Genomic DNA, 21372 nt, shown 5'->3' on the forward strand with positions numbered 1-21372 from the left:
GCCACCCCTACCCAAGCTCTCCAGCTGACAGAGATCTCAATTCCCCCTGGGATAGCTCTCCCAAAGGGAGGGGCAGGCTGTCATCTTTGCTGTTATGGTGACTTAGCTGTTCCAGCATTTATTTAGGCTTTCGACAGTCTAAGCCAACCCAGAGTGGAAGGAATCCTCCAGCACAGTACAGCTGCTCTACCAAAATGTGGCCAGACTGCTGCTTTAAGCAGGTACCTAATTCTGTTCCTCCTCATCAGGCAGGACCTCCCAACCTGGGCCTCCAGTCACCTCTGTCCATGTTCTCTAACCAACAGAGATGTGAATTTCCTCTGGGATGATGCTCCCAGAGGGAGGAGCAGTCTGCCATCTTTGCTGTTATGGTGACAGCCATTTCGGCTAAGTCTATTTATTTAGATAAATCCCATAATTTGGTTTTTGGAGTGTTTGAGGTGACTGGAGGCAGAAGTGGACCCCTAGCACAGCACAGCTGCTCTACCAAAACATGGCCCAGACTGCTTTTTTCCTGATCCCATTCCTTCTCATGAGGCTGGAACTCCCAACTGGAGTCTCCAGTCATTTCCTACAGATGCCTTTGGGCAGGCAACAGATTCATGACTCCCTGGGACAAAGCTCCCAGAGACAGAGGCAGGCTGCTATTTTTGCTGTTTCACAGCCTTCACTGGTGACACCGCCAGGTTCCAGAAAATATGAGGTGACTAGGGACTGCAGCGGTCCCCTAGCATACCACAGCAGCCCTATGAAAAAGTGGCCAGACTGTTATGTGGGTGCCTGTCCCCGTATCTCCTCACTGGATAGGTCCTCCAGGCCTGGGCCTCAAGCTATCACCCACCTGCCCCCAACCAGAGCTAAGGAGCCACTCCCCAGACAGAGCAACTCCCCGGACAGAGCCTCCCAGGGCAACAAAAAATTATTCTTTTGGAAAATTTTATAAAAACAATTTTTTTCACTTAAAGTCCTCAGTGGGTTTCCTACAATAGATAATGCAATCATTTCCCAGCCAATTCCTCATTGTTTCCCCTCAAATACAAATGCTATGTAAAAGAAAACATGAATAATTCTACAACACAGCCTATTTCTTGGCTACTAGAGGGAGGTATACCATAAATGCCCACTTACAATGTCTTTTGCACACATGTGCAAAGAGTTAATGTATCATCAGATAAATCTCATAATAGAAATAAAATTGTCATAGAATTCATATAAACATTTAAAATATATATATTATGCTACCATAATAAACATCTGAAAATTAATTTCTGAAGTCAACTGAATCAAATTAATGTCTTGGTAACTTATCTGATAGTTGGCCATAACTGTATCACATAATGACATGGCACAAAAAGGCAGTGATAATGTTCAAATATAAGTACTTTGGTTCTGAGATGTTACCTGTATACCAAGAACAATGAAGGTACTTATCAGTGGTCATTCAAAAGCCCTTAACTCACTGCTTCTCTGAGAAATATAGGACATGTTAAATTCATGTCATTTCTTCAGGCACCTCCAAGTTCCTCTCCAGTTATTCCTTACATATATCCTACATACAATCATATTTAAGTCACCTAATACATGGAAAATGCTTTTGGCAATGCTTGGCACACAGTAGTCACTAAGTATTTATTGTTATCATTATCATTATTACTTCATGTCTTACAAACTTTGTATGTCACATGCCCTGCAGAGATTTTAAAGTGTGATTTGCTTTAGCAAGTTCAACCCAGTGCTCCCAGGGGAGAGAAAGTCTAATATGTAAAACATTTCTATATTACATTGTTCTTATTTAGGACAAAACAGACAGATCACCTAAGAAGTTATCAAAGTGATAAAAAACAGGTGAGGGGAAGGAAGGCAGCAAACCACACTACCATGTGTGTACCTATGCAACAATCTTGCATGTTCTACACATGTACCCCCAAACCTAAAATGCAATAAAAAAAAGATTTGTTGGGGTTATCTTTAGATAAATATCTCTAAGCTATTACCTGAAATAAATGTTGGGAACAAATTAAAAGTAATATTTGATAACTGATAAAACAGTCCTATCCTCACACTGCATTTCCTTCACACTGTGGCAATCCATTGTAACATTATTAAAGTATTTCAATATATATTTTATTTTTAGAATAACGAATCTAATATTCTGTAATATCTTTTGGTTTGTTATATATCATTCATACATCACTCATTCCATTCACTTAAAGCATCATCTTCACCAGGCATTTCTGTTGGTGATTGGTCAAGAGAAGTTGAATCTTTGTATCTCACAGAACTCTGCTCGGATTGTACCTCAGGCGTTAAGATTTTTGCCCCCCAGAAAGACTTGACTGCTTCCCTGGAAGAAGAAACAAAAACCAAAAGCACTATATGAAGTGAAAACTAAAACTTAAAAATAGATTTCTATATTTTCTATGTATAGAAATATATGTGTGTGTTTGTGTGTGTGTGTATACCTGTATGTACATATTATATTTATGGTACAAATATATATACAAGTACAAATATATATGACCTGTATATGTATTTGTACCTATATATATATATATATTACAGGCACATTACATTACAGGTACATTGCATTTATATTATAAAGGAAAGAAAAATAATATAAACATATCTATGACTACTGAACTGTATACTTTAAAATGGTAAAAATGATAAATTTTATATTCAAATTTTACCTCAATAAAGAATAGAGTTTTTAAAAATCATAATGATAAAAATTACTATTTAAAATGATAAGGTTACATGGCCATACCTACTCAGGAAAAAGAATTGGAAGGCTGATTTTAAAAAACACTTTTACAGGGGTTGGGGGGTCTGGGACATAATCCAAAAATAATTTTTTTATGAAAACAACTGTTTCTGCTTAAAGTCTCGGTGGATTTTCTATAATACATAACAAAATCATTTTCCAGCCAATTCATTGTGATGATGCATCCAGCTGATGCATCACAAACTAAAAATGAATAATGAATAAAAAGGTACTTCTTAAAGAAGAGATAATATATAACATATATGTACATATATTGTATAATATTATATATGTATATATAGTATATATGTATTACATATGTATATATGGTGTATATATTATACATTTAAATATAGTATATATACTATACATATACAGGTAATATATGTGTACTATATATGTATATTTAATATATAGGTGTATATAATATACAGGTTATATATGTATTACATGTACATGCATGTAAATATATATTACCTCTTTAGTGTTTTAGTCTGTGATGCATATATATTACATATATGTATCATATATGTATACAATACATACATATTTGTATATATACATAATACACATATATGTATGTATACCTATATGGTACAAATATATATTTGAATATATAGTACAAATATGCATACATAATATATATGATGATATTTATAATAGTTACATGAGTATTACACCCTGGTAAGTCTGAGGGCTTATATACATACATATTACATACATATGAGATGCATATGCAATCATATGTAATATATATGCATCACAAACTAAAAGTAATGAATAAAAGGGCACTTCTTAGATAAAAGGTAATATATATAATATGTTATATATACATATATGTACATATTATATAACCCACATATTATATACACATGTATTATACATTATATATATAGTATATACATATTTAGTACATATATACGACCTATATATATATGCAATATTTGTATATATAATACAGTAATACTGTACAATAATTTACATATACATTTAAAATATGTATGTATAAAATAAAAATATATAAAACATATATATTATCGCTTCTCTAAGAAGTGCCTTTGTATTCATTATTCATTTTTAGTTTGTGATGCATCAGCTACAAATCAGTAATGAATACAAAGACTTACCAGGGTGTAATATTCATGTAGGTATTACAAATATTGTCATACAAATGAATTAGTAAGTTACAATAACCAAGTTTTAGAATTGAGAGAACCACAACTGGACAATATAAATTTCATTAAATAAAACTTTTTAAAGCAATTAACATGTAAAATTATAAAAATTGCATTTAACAGCTCTCTCATGGCTGGAGAAGCAAGTCATAAGATTGTTTTTAAAAGCATCTACATAAAGAGATGGGGTAGCCTGAACTAGGGCAGTCACAGGAGTAATGAAAGGAGATGGACAGTTTCAAGACAACATGTAGGAGGCATCCTGGACAGGGCTTTGCAATTCACAAGATGAGGAGGGGGGATGAAGAGGAGGATGTCAATCAAGGGTGATGAAACATTCTGCCATTCACCTACCAATTTACAATTATGAAGATCAATATAAAGATTACAAATACACAGATAACGACTCCTATGGTCAATACGAAAACTAAGATTGCGTCAGTGTCTGGTCGGCTTGATCTTCTCATCTGCAATTCTAGAGAAAACACACAAATCTAATGATTATCACTACTGAGGAAAAGGAAATGGGTATTTAAATTAAAACTTTATATTTGAAAAACAAGTGTAGAAAAATACAGAAATACTTAGTGGAGAGAAAATTATTAATGATCTTGCTCTTCACGTTTGGAATGTCCTTTTCAAACATGCAAAAAAGTTCAAAGAATTTGACAATGAACAGCCTATGTTACCACCATCTAAATACTACCATTAACATTTTACAGTTCATCTACCCATCCTTCTATTAATTCATTAATCCATCTTACTTTTGATGCATTTTAATATAATTTGCAAATGTCAGTGTGCTTCCGACCAAATTTTTCAGCAAGCATATCATTAACTGAGTTTTTCAGTTTTTTCTTTCAAGTAAAATTTTCATGCAACAAATTGCACAAAGATCTTAAACGTACATTTGCTAGGTTTTGACAAAGGCAAACTCATATATGTAACTAAATGCTAGCCAATATATAGAATATTACTATACCCCAGAAAGCTCCCTTGAACCTCTTCCTAATAAACCCCTTCCTCATCCTCCAGAGGCAACAAGTATCCTGACATTGTCTTCCACCATAGATTAGCACTGACTCTTCTAGAACTACATATAAATGGAAACACACAGTAGGTAATCTCTTGTGTAAGGATTTGTTTACTCAGAATAATATTTTAGAAATTCACCCCTACTGTTAAATGCAACTATCCTTTTTTTATTATTAGGTATACTCTACAATTCATTGACTCATCCTCCTACTGATGGATACCTAGGCTGTTCCAGTTACGAGATATTATAAATAAAGCTTCCATGAACATTCTTATACAAGTCATTTTGTAAATATATCTACCTTAATTTTTGGCTAAATATCTAAGAATCTGAGTGTGTTTAGCTTTGTGTGTTTAGCTTTCTAAGAAACCATGAGAACTTTCTCAAACTGATTGTACTGACTGTACATGTTTTATAAATGTTTTGTATAAGATTTTGGCTTGCCTATTCATTATCCTAATGATTTCTGTTAGTAAGCTGAAGTTTTTCATTTTGATGAAGTCTGACTTATTCAATGTTTCATTTTATGGTGATTGTTTTCTGAATTATGTCTAAGACACATTTGCCTACTCCTGAATCATGCAAATATTCTCCTATATTTCTTTCCTAAAGCTTTATGGGTTTAGCCTTTACATTTAGGACTATGATACTTCTCTAATTTTTATATATGGTATAAGGAAGGAATTGAAGCTCATTGTTTTCCATACACATATCTACACACCTCTCTCTCTCTCTCTCTCTCTCTCTCTCTCTCTCTCTCTCTCTCCCTCTCTCTCTCTCTCTCCCCCCTTAGAAATGGGGTCTTTCTATATTGCCCAGGCTGGCCTTAAACTCCTGGGCTTAAGTGATCCTCCCACCTAAGCTAGGATCCAAAGTAGCTAGGATTACAGGCACACACCACTGCACCCAGCTCACACACCACTCTTACATCAAGCATTATCTCCCATAACTCTCTGCTCTTTCAGCAAATAAGGTTATTAAAGAGACAAAGCCAATCTACCATGTGTATTATAGTATTGCTATATTGTAAACTGGTAAAAAGAAAATTAATGTAAAATATTACTTACTTTGTGAATTATATAGCTTTATTGTAACTCTTTTATGTCCCCAAATTCTGGAATCATAAAAGATTCATGGAAGAAAGAACTATAGAGATCATCTGATTCAACCATTGCATTATACAGATAAGTAAACCAAGGTCCAAAGAGGTTTAATTTGTACAAGCTATATTTTGACTATTTAAATATTTTGATTTTTATAAGTATCACTCTGTCACAGTAGTCTTCTATATGAGCAATCTCAACTGCTTATTTTTCTGGATTTGTTTCCCTATCCATTAGATATCATGGATTATAACTTTCCATTCTGCCTAGTAATTACAGAGGTATAAACTCAAGTAAGGGATCTTGCTGAATAGTTCCAACTATGCTAGAGAAATTCCATATATAATTATTTTCCAACGTTGTTGGATTTTTAGAAATTTTTTATTTCAAAATAACTTTAGATTTACAAACTTAAATAAAAGACACTTTTAAGAACTGAAACCTAACAAGAAGTGCAAAATTCATTTGTCCATTACTCTGCAACGTTAGCTGAGAGAAGGTAGAGAATGAGGAGCATGAAGATTTCATTTATTACAACAGTAATCTTGCAAGGGTCACCTAGACTATTTTTATAGGGAGCACTACACACTGTGGTCTGTTGGGGGGAAATAGGGGAGGGACAGCGGGGGGTGGGGAGTTGGAGAGAGATAGCATGGGGAGAAATGCCAGATATAGGTGAAGGGGAGGAAGGCAGCAAATCACACTGCCACGTGTGTGCCTATGCAACAATCTTGCATGTTCTTCACCTGTACCCCAAAACCTAAAATGCAATTTAAAAAAATAAAAAATAGGCTCAATTTCCTATGGAAATATTTAATAAAAAATAGGCTAAATTTGATGCTTTCACTATTTAGATAACCTAGGCTTATGTACTTATTAGTTTCTTAGGACCACCATAACAAAGTACCATAAACCGGGTGACTTAAAAACAACAGAAATGTATTGTCTCACAGTTTTGGAGGCTAGAAATCTGAAGACAATGTGTTGGCAGGGCTATGTTGCCACCGAAGGTTCTCGGGGAAAGATCCTTCCTTGCCTCTTACAGCTTCTCAGCTTCTGGTAGGCTCAGACATTCCTTGGCTTATGGTAGCATAACTCCAATTTCTGTCTCCATTTTCACATGGCCATCTTCTCCTTTGTGTCTTTCTATGTCTTCGTCTGGTATTCCCAATCCTCCCGTGTTTGTGTGCGTGTGTGTGTGCATGTGTGTGTGTGTATGTGTGTACACATGAGCATGCCCAAATATTCCTCTTTTTATAAGGGCACCAGTTATATTGGATTAAAGGCCCACTCTGCTCTAGTACAACCACATCTTAACTAAATCTGCAAAAAACCCTATTTCCAAATATTCTCATATCCTGAGTACTTCAAAGTATCTTTTTTAACAATGCCTAATTATGAAAGACAACTATTGTGGGAGTGAAAAATCTGATATTTAAGTGAATGGATGAGAATTTTTCACTAGGGAAACCATATTTACCCTAAAAATATCTCAATTACATATTTGTTTCAAGCTAGTACCGTATTGTGTGGACATTTCTAGCCAAAACATTTGTTTGATTTCTAAACAGCCAAAGGGGTCTGTTGCTGTGGTGTACCCAATTGTCATATTTAAAGCAATTAATAAATACCAGAGTGTTCTAAAAACATTTTGTCAATCAGTGCATGTACTGAGATGGCAGAGCTACCCCACCATTCCTCAACTGCTATGAGAAAGAGAAGTTAAATTTGTCTCAATAAAGGCCTGACATTTTAGGGTCTGTGTTCCAGCCTTTAAAATATACACTACCAAATACATGCTGTCTTCTAATTATGAGAGGAGCTAACCACTGAATTGCCCTAACAGGAACCAAATAGTAGGGACAAAGACCGAGAATGGCTCCACACACTTTTAATATCATGAACGAGGGCTAGTAGAGACATATTTTAGTCAGATGATGTTTTTATTCTCTTGCCTTTTTTAGAGCTTTATTGAAAATTATTCTTTTAATGATATCTGATATCCCAATAGAGGAGTAAGATTATTAGCTTTCACCATGAAGATGTTTCTAAACTCATTAAAGAGCATATCAAAGAAAGTTTAAATAGCAGTTTATTCCTTTAAATCACCCTAAAACACTTCAACCTGTTTTCGTTTCAATAAAATGTGTTATATCGTGTAGTATCTCTAGACTACAGCAGAAATTCTTTACTTTGGGTTCAGAAATAGCTTCAAGAAATCCAAACACTTTTTAAAAATTACATGTAACTTTTAGCATATTTGTATATGTGGACATTTTTCTGGAAAAAGGATCCTGAGCCTTGATAGGATTCTCAAAAGAACTTGTGACCAAGTCCCCACATCCTTAACAACAAAGATGTTGTTAAGGATAACAACATAACAATCAAAACGGTTAAGAGCAACACAACAAAAGGGAATACTTACCTGGATTTGCAATCCATCACAGATTAAATTGCAGATATGCAAATGGATCTATTTCACAAAGGAAATATGGTTTCTAATATGTAAAATTACATTCAGGACAATATTTTAATTTTGTGATATACATATTTTTTGAGAACCATATTATTGCTTCATCAAAAAACATTTGCTTTGGCCAGATGTGGTGGCTCATGCCTGTAATTCCAGCACTCTGGGAGGCCAAGGAGGGCAGATCACAAGGTCAAGAGATCGAGCCCATCCTGGTCAACATGATGAAACCCTGTCTCTACTAAAACATAAAAAAGGAGCTAGGCATGGTGGCAGGTGCCTGTAGTCCCAGCTACTTGGGAGGCTGAGGCAGGGGAATTGTTTGAACCTGGGAGGCAGAGCTTGCAGCGAACTGAGATTGTGCCACTGTACTCTAGCCTGGCGACAGAGTCAGACTCCATCTCAAAAACGAACAAAAAATATGCTTCAAATATGCAATGCTTAAAGAGACATCTTTGACATTTCTTAATTTATTTTACTGAATCAAAATTTTCATAAGCATCCATGAGAATTCCATTTATCCATTTTCACTTTTATAATGAAAGTAAAAGATAGAATATAATTCAAGTTAGAGGACTGTTCTTTGAAGATACTTAAGAAATATACCAGTTTCCTAAAGTGAGGCACTTGTGACTACTTTGTGAAAAAGAAATTAAGACCTTTGTAGAAAGGTCTAAATGATGTAAACCAGTGGTTCTCAAAGTGTAGTCTCTGGATCAGCAGCAACAGCATTACCTGAGAACTTGTTAGAAATGGAAATTCCTGTTCCAGTCCCATCCCAGATCTACTGAATCAGAAACTAGGGCTAGAGATTGGTGTTTTAACCCTCCGAGTGATTTTTATGATCTTTACAGTCTGGCATATAAGCAAACCAAGACACTGCTGGGCACTTACCATTACTTGTATAGACTGTGAATTTAATAGTTGCTACTATTTCATTATTATCCAGGGTGTCACACTCAAAAGCCAAGGGGTGATTTTCCCTGCGTACTTCTAGGATTGCTGAATCATTTTCAAGTACAATAGATTGCTATTTAAAAAGAAAAAAATAAAAAAGTATCAACATTCTTCATGTACACTCACCAGGAAACAATTTATTTCCCTTAAGGAAAGGAGGGCTACTTAGCCTAGTTTAGTAATTAATAATCTACATGGATTTTCAGTCAGACAGTCCAGACTTCAAATCCCAACCCTACCACTTCCTGCCTGTGTAACTGTGGACAAGTTACTCACTGCACCTCAGTTACTTACTTGTAAAAATGGATATAATGATAGTGATTACCTCATGAAATTGCTATATAGATTAAAAAAGGCTCTAGCACTCAGTGTCACGTCTGGCACTTAATAAACCCTTAATTAACGTGACCCACTGTTATCACTATACAACTCCTATATAAACTAATAAAAATCTTGCTTCCAAAATGGAATACTTTGTATAAAATGGACGTCTTAAAGTTCTGATTACAGCTGGCCCTTGGACATATGTAAAGTCTTAGTCCTGCTAAATAATGAAAAATTTTAAATTCCAAAATAATAAAATTGTATAATTCTTAACTTCATTTTGGCAAACTGCTTTCAAAAAGAAAGTTTTCTGAAAGCCATCAGAATTGAGAAGCAAATTTTATTACTCACTATAAAGCACAAGATTACATCCATTCATTACTCACTTGGTCTGGCCTTAGAAGTTTCCACATATATCTGAAACGATTTACAGGAGATGTGTGTATACATGCCAGTTTAACACTTCCAAGACTTTCTGAAATTGGCTTACCCCCTGAAAAAAATTAAATACAGAAATATGATTGGGCCATTATAAATTGCTTTATACACGATACTCTTTTTTTTTTTTGAGACAGGGTGTGGTTTTATTGCCCAGGCTGGAGTGCAGTGTGCAGTGGCATGATCTTGGCTCACTGTAACCTCTGCCTTCTAGGCTCAATCCATCCTCCCACATCTGCCTCCCAAGTGGCTGGGACTATAGGTACATGCCACCATTCCTGGCTAATTTAAAAAAAAATTTTTTTTTTTTTTAGAGATGGGGTTTTACCATGTTACCCAGGCTGGCCTCAAACTCCTGAGCTCGAGTGATCCTCCTGCCTTGGCCTCCCAAAGTGCTAAGATTACAGCTGTCACAATACTACTTTAAAAAGCCACCTCCAGTTTTAAAAATCAACTATCTGCCGGAAGTTATCAAACTTATAATTGGGAGTTTGAGTGTAGAGGAACAGAGGACTGATGGATGCAAAGATAAAGCCACCAAAAGGAGCATGTAAGGAGACACCAGGGCTCTCTACTCTTTATGCAGAATAAGGTGTAAAGAATAAACAAGGGCAATCGACTTAGTGATCTGTTAGACTAAACTATGATATCTATTGATGGCTTCCAATATACTGGTTAGGGACTCCCAATAGAGATACCAAAATTTCAGAACAGTGTAATTTGATATAGAACAGCTTTCAAAGTTCTCAATTTAAAGTTTACCAATCTACTGATAAAATGCCATGACCAAAGAGTCAAAAAGCATTTCAACACAAGATAGCCTCAACTCCAGACCCTATATACAGTAAGGCTCCAGTGTATTACAGAGAATATATGTTAAATTTTAGAAATCTCTGAAAAAATGTAAAGCAAAATCAGAAAGTTACTCAGAACTATAACTGTTTAAAAAATTGGAATTTTAAATTTTATGATTTCCTTTCAGTATGCCAACTGGTTGCCTCCTTCTATTCAGTGGCAATCTGAGGTGAAAAATATTTTCACAGAGTAAACTCTTCCCCACTGCTTCCCTCCAATACATAATTCAACTCACAGCCACAATCTATTGGTCCACGGCATTCTTCTACCCGTACAATACACTTGGATTCACCACCAGGGCATCCATTTGTTAATAAAACTTCTCTAATGCCAATACCTTTGGTTAAAAAAAAAAAGGCAAATGTTAAGAGAAAAACTAATTCCAGAGTCCCTTCACTTTCCCACCTAGGTCTTTTCTTGAGATTTTTCTTCTAATTTCAGAAATTAAGTTCCTAAATTCAGAATGAGAATACTTAAAATTTTGTTGGCTCTTCATTTTGAATTATTTCCTAAAACAGCATTTTCTGGTGTGTTACATGAAACACTAGTTCCTCCGGTTACCATAAAAAAAAGGATTCCAGGATCATACACATTTGAAAATGGTACATTAAATAAAATTAAAGAAACTGCTTTACTACAGAATTTTGGGGGAACTTTTAATATGTTAGCAAATTAATATGCTATTGTGTACATTTTCATTGATCTAAGATGTAAAATTTTTACATTTTAACATCTTTTAAATCAGAATACATTTTATACATTTGATAACATTTCATAAATTAATCAGCAGTATTTTTCCTTTATAGACTACATAAAGTGTAAGTCTATAAAGTCTTGGATTTGATGAAATACAGTGGTATACAATCACAAATTTATTTGACCATGTAACTTTTTGGGGAAGCATGAAGGGAGCTTCTGGAGGAAAATTAAAAATTGCACTTTACCATAAATGGTGCTGTTAAATATTTAGATTGGTAAAATGTCTGCATTAAATATAGAGGAGAAAACCTATTAATGACCAAATATCCATTTCCAACAAGATGCTCTCTTTAGATTGTCATGCTTTTTTTGTAACAAGAAATTAATTTTCCTAACTGATCTCAGAATTCCAGAAAATGCCTCCCATCACCAGATTGAGAGAAATAACAAAATGCTAGATTAGCTACATGTTGAACCATGTCCCATGTTAAGGCAGGCTAAGAAAGAGTCCGTTTTTACCTCCTTATCTACCAGACTTCCACTTCCGGCCCCTCTAAGATGTTATCTCAGAGGGAAAAGGAAAGTCGATGACTAGAGTTGTTTTATAACTGCTTCTCAAACTTGATGGTGCGTGCAAATCACCTGGAGATCTTACTAAAATGCAAATTTTGATTTAGCTGTTTTTGAATGGGTTTGAGATTCTGCAGTTCTAACAAGCTTCCAGGTGATATTGACGCAGTTTGTGGACCACACTTTGAATAGTAAGGGAGAAGACTCCGCATGAAACAAGAAAATGGAAGGATGGAAGGAAGAAGGTCTTTGGTTAAGACAGATGACTGAGAATGGCTAAAGTATGGCTCCACTTGAATTTATAAAAGATTCTTTTTTTTGAGATGGAGTCTCACTCTGTCACCCAGACTGGAGTGCAGTGGCACGATCTCAACTCATTGCAACCTCTGCCTCCTGGGTTCAAGTGATTCTCCTACTTCAGCTTCCTAAATAGCTGGGATTTACAGGCGTGCACTACCATGCCTGGCTAATTTTTGTATTTTTAGTAGAGATGAGGTTTCACCATGTTGGTCAGGCCGGTCTCAAACTTGGATGACCTTATGATCCACCTGCCTCGGCCTCCCAAAGTGGTGGGATTACAGGCATGAGACACCACACCTGGCCTGAAAGATTCTTTAGAAGCACAGTCTTAATTCTGAAGTGCATAGTGTTTTGTTTGTTTTTGATTTTGTTTTTTGGGAAGAAGTCTTGTACCGTTGCCCTGGCTGAAGAGCAGTGGCGCGATCTCAGCTCACTGCAACCTCTGCCTGAAGTGATTGGCCTCCCAAGTAGCTGGATTACAGGTGCTCACCCCACCATGCCGAGCTAATCTTTTTTTTTTTTTTTTTTTTTTTTTTCGCATTTTTAGTAGAGATGGGTTTTACTATGTTGGTCAGACTGGTCTTGATCTCTTGACTTTGTGATCCACCTGCCTCAGCCTCCCAAAGTGCTGGGATTACAGGCATGAGCCACCGTGCCCAGTGTGCATAAATATTTTTAAAGCAGGTATTTTATGTACTTATTTACTTAGCTAAATATAGTTCACTGAGATGCATGTAGGTGTGAGATTTTCTATAATACCAAGTAACACCTAAAAATCTGCCTGGATATAAAAAAACTTTTTGACTGCTAAAATATTGTTTCAGAAGTTAAACAGTATTTTCATCAAGGCATTTTTCTCTTCTAGTTCTAAATTGAAAGGTTTTCAACATTTTAGGCATGGAATACTGCTTTTTCTGGTTTATTTTTTCCTTATTACTTATTACCATCTGAAACATAACATGTTTTACGTATTTATGTGTCCACTCTTACTAAAATATGCATTGCTTGGGGGCAGAGAGTTTTGCCTACTTAGCTCATATCCCTAGCATCTGTAACAATGCCTGGCATATAGCAGGCAAACAATTTTTAAATGGAAAAAAAATCATTTGAGTGAATAGAGTTTCTAAACTTGTCTTTAAATAATAGAAAACAATGTCAATTATTTGAACTATCATAAAAATAATTCTCTAACTGTGAAAATTTCTGAACTATGCAGCTAAACAAAGACGTAAACTACAAATAAATAATTGCAGGCTTCCTATGTGGATTTCTCTCATTTTATGACTCTGACTTACTAAGAAATGAAGGTTAAATTAAAAAACAGGTTAACACAATTTTAAGAGATAGAAAGAATAGTGGTTGCCTGGAGCTGGGAGGAGGAAGAAATACAGAGTTAGTGTTTAATGGGTATTTCAGTTTGACATAATAAAAAAGTTCTAGAGATGGGCAGTTGTGATGGTTGCACAAGAATGTGAAATGTGCTTAAGTCCACGGAACTGTACATTTAAAATGGCTAAAATGATAAGTTTTATGTTGGATGTATTGTACCACAATTTTAAAAAGCTTCTCCAAATAAAAACAATTCAGGTGTGATTTTTGACATCCCCACCTCTGTGAAATTCATTCTGATCTAGACTAGAGCTGCATGAATTTTGTCTTCTTATAATCTGATGATTGTCCCCTTTTCCCTCTCACCACTGTTTTCTTTCCAAGGCAGATTCTATTTAGAATAAACTTAATTTCATTGTGAATTGTCTATGGTCTTCTCAGCACCCTGGTCTACAGCACTGGTTATCAAAGGATAGTCCTCTAACTAGCAGCATCAACTTCATTGTAAACTTGTTAGAGAAATTTTATGTCCAATTTCTATCCGTGGAATGATCAGACTAAGTCATATTCTTTGAATACTATCCTCCCAACAAACCCAATACTTCTTTTCTCCAAAACATGACACATAAATTGGAGAAATGTAGAATATATAATGGACTATTACAAATAAGTAAATTCTTGATAAATTTGCCAACACAATATGTGGGAAGACATCTGTGAGATGCACTGGAAAATCTTTCATCTTCTGAACATCTGTGAGATAGAGAAAATTTTACTTTGCCAAAAAAATATAGGGAGCTGGCTTAAAATAAGATTTAGAGATTACAGACTGAAAATATCTTACAGTTTAAAGCAATCAGTCTGAGCTTTGTATATACACTGTAAGTATTAGAAACAAAAGATGCATGAAAGTGCACAAGTTACAAATAAAAAGTTGCACACTATCTGCTTTTACCTTTCCTCCCCCCAACCCCCGCCCCAATTACAACATGGTTTATTCATCTGCTCAATACTACTTACCACACGTAACGGTGCACATTCCAAATTCTACTTCTTTGACTACGTTCCTATTTGAAACTAAACATAAAGGGTAAAGATACATTATTTAATTATATGAAAACTTTTCTAAGTGAAACACCTCTTATTTGGAGATCAAAAACGTGTAACATATGGGAAGCAAATATTTTTTAAAATCAGAAAGCAGTGACATTCTTAGTACTGTTAATGTCTAAATCAAAAGAATCTCAAAGCTCTAAAGAAGTCCATCAAATCAGGAAATAACCTAATAGGAAGGTTTATATTTAAACTTTGTGTATACCTTAAAATTTTTTTCATCAGTTGACATATAGTGAGTTAAAATTTGATAAAGGGTCAAAAAAACACACAAAGGCCTATCAGTTCTAAAAACTAATTTTTTCCTATTCTCCATTTTCCAAAATTGAGAATATAATTTCCATTCAAAAAGAAGTCATTAACCAGCATTCATTAAAATGATAAAAGTTATAGATTAGTTCTACTCACTTCCCAGGTGAAGATGGTAAATTCAAATATTTCTAAGAATTTATTTCAACACTTTAGCAGGTTAGTATAGGAACATATCACTATTTAAGAAATTAAACTTTGTTGGTTCCAAATCATGTTTCTCTTTTTCTAATCATTCTCAAGTTTGGCATAGAATTCCACTAGCTATAGCATATAAGCAATTATTCAGCTTAAATTAGGACCAAAATCTCAATAGAAAAAAATATAAAGTGAGGTGTTAGAAGATGACTTTTTATTTTTTTAAATTTTAGAAGATGACTTTTAAAAGGCATTGTACCCTAGGACAACAAATCCATGGAAAACACATTGAACTGGAGTCCAAAGAGCTGCTTCTATCACTAATTAGCTGTTTGTGTTTGAGCAAATTAATTAAATGCCGTCAGGCTTAGTTAACCCTTCTGCAAAATTTGGAAAGGAAAATCCATCTCATTTGATTGTTGTAAGAATTAAATAGGATAATGTGTGTGAAAGCATTCTATAAACTGTTTAGTACTACAAACATACTTAAGATATAATTATCCAATTTAAACCCATTTTGTACTTAATAATATAATGCTAAGATTTTTTCCTATTTTGATTATAGTAAAACCTCAATAGTTTCATAAACACTTATATTCTGTACTTACAAGCACCAAATACAGTTTTTTGTTTTTGTTTTTATTTCTTTTTGAGACAGAGTCTATCTCACTCTGTTGCCCAGGCTGGAGTGCAGGGGCATGATCTCAGCTCACTGCAACCTCCACCTCCCAGGCTCAAGTGATTCTTATGCTTTAGCATCCTGAGTAGCTGAGAATATAGGCATGCACCACCACGCCCAGCTAATTTTTGTATTTTTAGTAGAGACAGGGTTTCACCATGTTGGCCAGGCTGGTCTCGAACTCCTGACCTCAAGTGATCCACCAGCCTCAGCCTCCCAAAGTGCTAGGATTACAGGTGTGAGACACTGTGCCCAGCCCCAAGATAGCTGAATACTCAGTAAGCACCTGATGCACATAAGTAAATCAATATTGACTTTATTAAGTCATTTCTTTAATAAAAATTTAAAAAGAACATCATGATTTAGACTATCATGATGATCCATTTTGAATTGTGGAATACTTAGACACCTTCTACTGGCACATTATGAGATACAAATTAAAAACCAAATCCTGAACACAGAAAGCAAGGATAACAGAATGAATGCTACACTACTTTTAAATATAAACTTTTTTTCAAAAACCGTTAGTCAATCACTACTTATTCTACTTTGGGAAAGTTGTTCAATTTCTTCCAACTCGTTTCCTTAAAGAAAAAAAAATGAGATTAAATAAAGTCTCTAAAGTCCCTTTCAGCTTTAATATTCTATGATATATTTAGTGTCCCTTAGATTACCCAGTAACTTTTTTAAAAAATGGGAATCCTACAATGGTGGGTCAGGAAAAATTTATGTAACTGATCTTCACTGTGGCATTTGTCAAAATTTCCTGTTACAAACCTATGAGTAGTAAGAAAATATATGATCTAAATGTCAATAAAGTTTTATGTGTAACTGTTTAAACTTTAAGACCACAGATGTTAATTAACTAGTTGGTATCAATATGGTAGGAGTGATGTGTCACAGGGCTCTGTCCTGTTCCACATTTTTATTAATGACCTGGAAAATGATGCTGTTATCATGCTGACTGAATCTAAAATTCTGCAAAGCTAGAAAGGATAGAAAATACATTTGATGATATATCTGGATCTAAATATGACAGAGTAAAATAATGGGCAGATCTAACAAAATGAAACTTTGCAGGAATAAAGTCCTTCACATACAACTGAAAAGTCAGCTGTCCAAAACTATTTTATGGGTTGTCTTAATTTGATAGGACAGTTAAAAATGAGTGGAGAATACAACAATGAATTCAATAGGAGTCAAATATGTGCTGAGGCTTCCCTAAAAATATACTGGGTCTTAGACTACACTAATAAAAGCCTGGCATCCACAGTGATGTGGATAATGATCTTGCTCTTTCAGCTGTGGCCAGGTCCTGAAATGTTGTCTTTAGTTCTGGACAGCACACAGTAACTCTGGGTTATCATCAAGGTACAAATTTTAGTTTTTCAGTTTCTGAGAATTGATTTGTTAGGCTGATATTTTATGACTTTTATCCTTCCTTAGAAGCATACCAAAGACAAAAGGAACATATATTTGTATAGGATAAAACCCATTGTATAGAATACAACTTTCTATTTTGCAATTATTGTGTAGGTCTATCAGACCCTTTTTATAAATCTAAGGCCATTCCTGTATAAAAGATATAAGATATATTTAAAAGGTATATTAAAGTGTATACAAGGCATAACAAAAGTATAAGGATATAAATCTAACATCTTAATGATTTTTTCTTTATCTTGAAACATTGTGATATTTCATCATCCATAATGATGGTATTACTCATTATTTTCAAGTACACTTTTTAAATGACTAAAATTTAAAAATGAAAGAATGATTGGAATTGCCTAGAAAACTAATGTAATTGTGAAATAATTACACTAACACAGGCTATTACAACATCCTGTGTTTTCATATTGCTTTGCCCAAGGTATTGCATCATCTTTCAAAATGTAAAAGAAGTCTAGAGGTATCCTCCTTGTAGTCTATTTTTGGCTTTTATTGAACACAGTTGAGATCTCACAATTTTTTATTTTTGGCTCATAATGGCAAAGAGCAGAAAACTGACAGAGAAAACCATTTCACAATTATTGAACAAATCAGAAGATGAAGAGACAGAAAACACTTTAGATGCTAATGATAATGAAATTAATTGTATAAGCAAAATCTCAATGAGATGATGATATCTTAGATGAATATACTAAATGAATTTCCTCTAACTTAAGAATTTATGTGTAAACATTACATTTCTGGGGATGAAAAGAATATATGGTATTATCATGTCATTAGCCTTTCAACAGGAAAGATTTGATCCTGAAATATAGTGTGACAGTAACTCATACCATACTGCTATGCTAAAAGGATGTGGACAATATTCTTTCTTTTTTATAATGGTTATGCAGCAACATTATTTGCCAAGGTTTGTAAATGAACATATTGTGATGAAAGATATGTATATAAAGGTGACTGAAAGAAAAGATTATGTAAAAATGAATAAAATTCATTGGATCAATCATTCTAATGGGTGTTTATAAATCTAAAGATGAAAATATTTTCCAATTATGAAGAAAAGATGGCTTTCTCTTTAACAAAATATGTGCCTTTGTAGTTTTCAAAGGTGTTGGTCTTTTTTTGACAAGTGCAAAAAGAACCAGGATTAATGATAAGCTAGAATCTATTAAAGACGCACTGAAAATCTGGAATCAGTATTAACATGATGAATGCATTCCAGGTTCATGCTTAATCACTGAACACTCAGTTGCACTCAAAGTACTTTGCCGAGGGTACATACACCTTCAAAACTAGGAGATATGGAATAAAAATTTGAATTTTTCCATGTTTAAATTCTTATTGAAATTTCTAACAAAGTTGTTTTCACTATTCCTTTATTCTTATTTGTAAACTATTTTTAAATGACTTAAAAACAATTTAAGGCTCCACTGAATAGTAAATGGGGATGTTTCTACTGATCTACTGAGGGTTAAGGGGACAGTGCAGGCCAGGCACAGTGGCTCATGCCTGTAACCCCAGCACTTTGGGAGGCTGAGGCAGGTGAATCTGGGAGGCTGAAGCAGATGAATGACGAGGTCAGGAGTTCAAGACCAGCCTGGCCAAGATGGTGAAACCCCGTCTCTACTAAAAATACAAAAATGAGCCAGGCACAGTGGCAAGCGCCTGTAATCCCAGCTATCCAGGAGGCTGAGGCAGGAGAATCACTTGAACCCCATGGGGCAGAGGTTGCAGTGAGCTGAGATTGTGCCACTGCACTCCAGTCTGGGAGACAGAGTGAGACTCCATCTCAAAAAAAAGGGGCAGGGGGTGCAGTGGCGATAGGACAGTACAAATTTCAATAATGGTCCTGGAAATTTTCAAACCTCTAACACCTCAGATGTTTAAAGTTTTGGATTCTTACTCTCCCCAGGAAAAAGCACCTATGCATGGAATTGTATGTACTAAATCCCAGAAAGTAATGGATTCCTTGAAGTCCGTAAAAGAGAAAACTGAGACTCTGCAAGGATAAGTAACTAACCTACATTTTAATTTGAATGTAAGACATTGTAAGTTTATTGTCTGAGGTTAGCCTAATATTTAGCATTTTATAGCCAGAAGTATTTCTTGACCAGTTTAATACTAAAATTGTTAATCCAATTACTTTAAAGAGAATGAAGCAATAGCTACTATGCTTTAGAACATGTTCTCGTCTTTCCTAGTCATCTTTCTTTTTCACATTTCCGAAGTCAAGGATCTTTTTAAGCTCTCTGTATTGTAATGTTACAAGGCCGTGCTAACCTCGATCCCACTATTAACCTCAAGACAGTCCATTTCTTTCTGTTGGTGCTGAGGGTCAATATCAGGAAATAAAAGAAAGGCTAGCAAACATAGTAGTCACTCTGTATGTACAGACTAAAGAGATGTGAGAATGCAAACGATATTAAAAGAACCTCAAGTGGGTCATTTACAAGGGAAGGGAATCATCCTTCTTGAGAAGGCAGCAAACTTGCAGCTGACCTTGTACCTGCTAGAATGTGAGTTACTAATCAATATGACATGTACAACAGCTTGTCAAGTTTTATTACTTAATGAGCCAGCAGAAAAAAAGCAAATGTATGTACCAAGCAGAAGTTCATTGTTCCTTTGGTTAACATGTAGCATCTAACAAAGCCACTAGCTGGATCCCTTAACAGGTGTTTTCTACTGCTCCCTTCCTTTGTCTGAGGCTGCACATACCAACTGAACACCACGATGCAGAGGTGCTCAAGACAAGGAGCTGCAGGAAGCTGCTATGGGGCTTCTGAGCAGCTTTGTCGACACACTGGGCTATCTAGATGTGTCATCGTAAAGGGGGATTCTGAATTCCATTGCACCTCCAAGTGCAAATGTGGAAATCAAGCAATGTGGAACTTGGGGGGGAAATCTACTATGGAAAGGGAAAATGACTGCAAGAGGAGTCAAAATTAATCCTCTTGGTGGAAGCCTACCTCCAACCCTTAAAAAATATATTTTTTCCCTTGTCCAAAGCAATATTTAGAAGTATTTCCATAGCAATTTCTACATACGTGCTTATCTGTGTATCTTGCTGTGGCCTGGGAGAATGAACACATTCTTCTCCAAAGCCTTAAGATGCAAGAAACAGACAAACTCCGGGATGAGGCATGCGAGAGAGCTCTCTGGACGTTAACACGGATAATTCTCCCTGTTTTCTGGCAAAGAGCAGGCCTTCGCTCCGTCAAGAGAGGCCTCCGCCTGCCCGCCAAGGGGGCTCCCGCCCTCACCATCCTCCTCGGTTTCAGGTGCGGCGTCGTTCTCCGCGGTCTCGCTGTCGTTGTTCTCCATCTCCTCCTCGCCCTCGCCCGGGCCTTCGTGAGCTAGGCCGGCATCCGGGACGGCGGCGGTGACGTTGGTCCCTCTCGCGGACGGGAGGCCCGCCAGGAGCAGCCAGCCGACTGTCAGCAGCAGCCCGACGGAGCAGCCCGTGCCCCCGGGGCTCATGGTTCTCGGCCCCGAAGGCCGTCCGAGGCGCAGTTCAGCCGCGTCTCCTGAGAGCAGGTGCGTCCAAGAGAGGTGCGACGCCCCGCCCGCAGCCACCTGGCTCCGAATCCCCCGTAGCGCCCAGGCAACCATTGAGGCGTCACGGTTTGTCACCACCTTCCGTCCGCGAGGCCGCGCCGGATTT

At 35.8% G+C, this 21372-nt stretch overlaps 1 protein-coding gene across 1 annotated transcript; it reads right to left on the minus strand.

Moving 5' to 3' along the window:
• Window positions 1–2190: 2190 nt before the first annotated feature.
• Window positions 2191–21188, minus strand: SPACA1 (sperm acrosome associated 1). The gene is made up of 7 exons (XM_003922943.2): window positions 20972–21188; window positions 15041–15097; window positions 11358–11459; window positions 10216–10322; window positions 9443–9578; window positions 4294–4414; window positions 2191–2344 (listed from the first exon to the last, which is right to left on the minus strand). The coding sequence occupies exons 1-7, from the start codon at window positions 21186–21188 to the stop codon at window positions 2191–2193; spliced, it is 894 nt and encodes a 297-aa protein (XP_003922992.1).
• Window positions 21189–21372: the final 184 nt, after the last annotated feature.

Source organism: Saimiri boliviensis, chromosome 4 (genome assembly GCF_048565385.1).
Source record: "Saimiri boliviensis isolate mSaiBol1 chromosome 4, mSaiBol1.pri, whole genome shotgun sequence".
Lineage (NCBI taxonomy): Eukaryota > Metazoa > Chordata > Mammalia > Primates > Cebidae > Saimiri > Saimiri boliviensis.